Genomic DNA, 3,846 nt, shown 5'->3' on the forward strand with positions numbered 1-3,846 from the left:
CCTGAATCCAATTGAGATGCTATGGCATGACCTTAAAAAGGCGGTTCATGCTAGAAAACCCTCAAATAAAGCTGAATTACAACAATTTTGCAAAGATGAGTGGGCCAAAATTCCTCCAGAGCGCTGTAAAAGACTCATTGCAAGTTATCGCAAATGCTTGATTGCAGTTATTGCTGCTAAGGGTGGCCCAACCAGTTATTAGGTACAGGGGGCAATTACTTTTTCACACAGGGCCATGTAGGTTTGGATTTTTTTTTCTCCCTAAATAATAAAAACCACCATTTACAAACTGCATTTTGTGTTTACTTGTGTTATATTTGACTAATGGTTAAATGTGTTTGATGATCAGAAACATTTTGTGTGACAAACATGCAAAAAAATAAGAAATCAGGAAGGGGGCAAATAGTTTTTCACACCACTGTATATATACTAGACAAACAGCCCGTTTCGACAACATAAGATGAAACGGGCATGAGTGGAATAGTATAATATATAATAAGTATAAGCACCACAAACCTGATATAGGTGTATTGAATGAATGCGTAATTAGGCCACGAGCCGCAGTCGAAATCGCCTTTCAGACCTCTAGAGCTTTAATCGAAGTCGCCTTTCTCTTTGAATTTTCGCGGCCGTAAATCCGCCGCCTGCTGCGATGTCGGTCTCGTAAGGTTTTTCGACCAGCTGCGCAGAAGGCGACTGCGCATTCGGCTTCGGACAGACGTGAGTGAGTGAGTGAGTGAGTGAGTGAGTGAGTGAGTGAGTGAGTGAGTGAGTGAGTGAGTGAGTGAGTGAGTGAGTGAGTGAGTGAGGAGACTGGCGAATTATGTATTAAGATATATATATATATATATATATCCATCCATCCATCCATTTTCCAACCCGCTGAATCCAAACACAGGGTCACGGGGGTCTGCTGGAGCCAATCCCAGCCAACACAGGGCACAAGGCAGGAACCAATCCCAGGCAGGGTGCCAACCCACCGCAGATATATATATATATATATATATATATATATATATATATATATATATATATATATATATATATATATATATATATAGTGATATTTGCCCGGACACCACTAGTCGGAGACCACATCTTTATACAAATCTCTTCTTTGTTTTCTTCTCCACAACACAACTCACAGTCCCACACAACAACACAGTGCCTCTAGCCCCAGTCACCCTTCTCCTGGGCCTTCTCTCTCCTCGTCCCTGGGCCACCTGTCCTGCTTCCGACTCCAGCTCGGTGATTGGAGGGAGGCGGCCTCTCTTATCCTCATCTGGATGAGCTCCGGGTGCTCTACCTGACGTCACGTCCTGGTGTGGCGGAAGCGTCAGGAGTGCACCCGGAAGCACTCTGGGTGACCCTGTAAGGATCGTCCTCCATTGGTTGTGGTGGAAGTAAATGAGTCCCGGGCTCCATGAGGCTTGGGGCACCCCCTGACGGTGGATATGGGCCTCCACAGACTTGAGCCTCCTTGCTCCCCTTCCGTGGCCCTCTTGTGCTCCAGGGCGGTTGCCCAATCATGGTCCGGAGGACAAATATGCCACCTCTCGGTCCCTCCAGGCGTCCTGGCCGGGTCTGACCCACAGCCATGTATATATATATACACTAGGGGGTTCACACTGTGCTTGCTTTGCTCACCAACCCCCTGGCCTGCGCTACGTGACAGCCGCTTCGTGTCTCTGCCGCTCGCGTTGTGAAGAAGGGGGCTGAACACACCCCAACGAGATGTGATCGTTCCTCCGAAACCCCCTCTTAAACGTTGATACAATGGCTGTGCCGTGTGATCTTCATCTCGCGTGGCACTTTGAACATTTGAAAGCCTGTAGTGCAGCTGTCCTACTCTTTGTCTTTTATTTCTGGCCCCGGGCCTGGTTAAATCTCTTAGCACAAAGTCTCGTCTCACGGGATGTGAGTTCTTGATATTTTTTAGTTTATAATTTAAAAATGGAATAAGAATCTGAAAATCTAACAACATCACATTAAAGTTTGATAAATTCTGATAAGAATGATACCAAACATATATATGTAGGTTTTAAAATAAGCCCGATTTAAAGCTTGACAAAAAATGTGACATCGTTGCACTTTTAGGCTTAGGATTATATATATATATATATATATATATATATATATATAAAATCCCTATGTGCGTCCAGGTGTCCGTGTGTGGGTGTCTTCTGATGAAGTGCGCATGCGCGGGGCACGGTGCGATGTGCGATATTACTGTCAGAGAAAGTTAGAGGCGTTTTACGGAAATACAAACCAGTATTACTGCGAGAGGAAATTAAAGGTACACAATACAGTGACGCATCTTACAGCCACATACAAGTTAGTATTACTGTCAGAGGAGATTAAAGGCATATTACCGACGCGCACGCCTGTATTACCGCCAGAGAAAATTAAAGGTATATTACGGACGTACAAGTCAGCGGACGTACAAGACGGTATCCTTCAATAAGGGCGCGCATAAAAAGGCGAGCCTCAAAAGGGCGACCTCAATTGGGCGCAGTGAATAAAGGCGCACGTAAATAAAGATCTGCACCTTTGTTGCTCTTCACATATTCCAGAGCCATTTGAACTAAATTATCTACAAACGCCTTTATTCGCTGCACTCAATTGAGGTCGCCCTTTTGAAGCTCGCCTTTTTGTGCGAGCCCTTATTGAATAGAGCCGTACAAGACAGTATTACTGTCACAGAAAATTAAAGACACATAATACATGGCGGCAGCCCATGAAGAACGGTCAGCTCAGCAAGTAAACATCAACAAAAGAAAGGCTGAAAGAAAGAAAAATACGACTGACAAAAAGAATGAGGTCAAAGTCCCTTGCCATTTAATATAGACTGTTCCTACTAATGTTTATGCACTACTGTTCTAGCGCCCGTTATTGTAACGGGCTAAATGACTAGTATATATATATATATATATATATATATATATATAGAGAGAGAGAGAGAGAGAGAGTAGATATATATATAAATATATATATATATATATATATATATATATATATGCACATGTATATATATATATATATATGTGTGTGTACAATTTGCAACCTGAAAAATTGAATTTTTCATTTAATTTTCACCTTTGTTTTCTTCCAGCACTTTGAAGCTTTAATGCTCATTTCCACTTCAGTGATCAAGGCGTTTCCCCTTTAAGAGGTGGTCAATAAGGCTCTGATTGGAGTAATTGTGTTAGTTTAAATTCATCCCACTGGGGGTCTCTATCACACGCCAATGAGGGATCATGTCAGCAGGTAGTGCAGATGCTGCTGCCATCAGGCAGCCAGTTTGCCTTCCGGGAATTAGGAGATTACAGCGAGGGATGTTCTCTCATCTGGAGAGGTGAAAGTTTGTGAAAGCGCTCAGTCTGTGAGGGGAACAGAAAATCAAGATGACAAGTGCTAGCGAGCCGGTGACCATCACCAGACAGACACGCACGTCTAAACGCTATAAAAGTATGAGGAAGAACTCGAGGAGAATCTACTCGCACTATCCTGATCGGCATCAAAGGTAAGCAGCACTGCTGATACTCAAGAATGATTGACCTCGTAGTAATAATGTGATCGACTTGAGATGCTTGACAATAATGACAAGAAATCACAGCTGACAGCACCGTACTGGAAAGGAGAGGAAAGGAAAGGAAAGGAAAGAGTAAGGAGTCAGCGTGTCATACAACAGAAAAACGACAACTTAAAAAGGAATGTCATTACACTGAATTTGCTGAGTTATAAATCATGAACCTGTTTATGCAAATTACACATGAAGTTGTGTTGTAAAGAAGACTCTTTTAAATGCTTTACTATGTCACATTATTTTGTTACACTGTTATAGAA

At 42.7% G+C, this 3,846-nt stretch overlaps 1 protein-coding gene across 1 annotated transcript in view; it reads left to right on the forward strand.

The window, feature by feature from the left end:
• Positions 1–3,258: 3,258 nt before the first annotated feature.
• Positions 3,259–3,846, forward strand: part of LOC114667464 (transmembrane channel-like protein 3) — a 61,334-nt gene continuing 60,746 nt past the window's right edge. The window contains exon 1 of the mRNA XM_051920445.1: positions 3,259–3,523. Within this exon, the coding sequence (XP_051776405.1) occupies positions 3,405–3,523 (119 nt within the window). The 5' untranslated portion in view covers positions 3,259–3,404. The remainder of the gene's footprint in view (positions 3,524–3,846) is intronic.

This window comes from Erpetoichthys calabaricus, chromosome 17 (assembly GCF_900747795.2).
Source record: "Erpetoichthys calabaricus chromosome 17, fErpCal1.3, whole genome shotgun sequence".
Taxonomy (NCBI): Eukaryota; Metazoa; Chordata; class Cladistia; order Polypteriformes; family Polypteridae; genus Erpetoichthys; species Erpetoichthys calabaricus.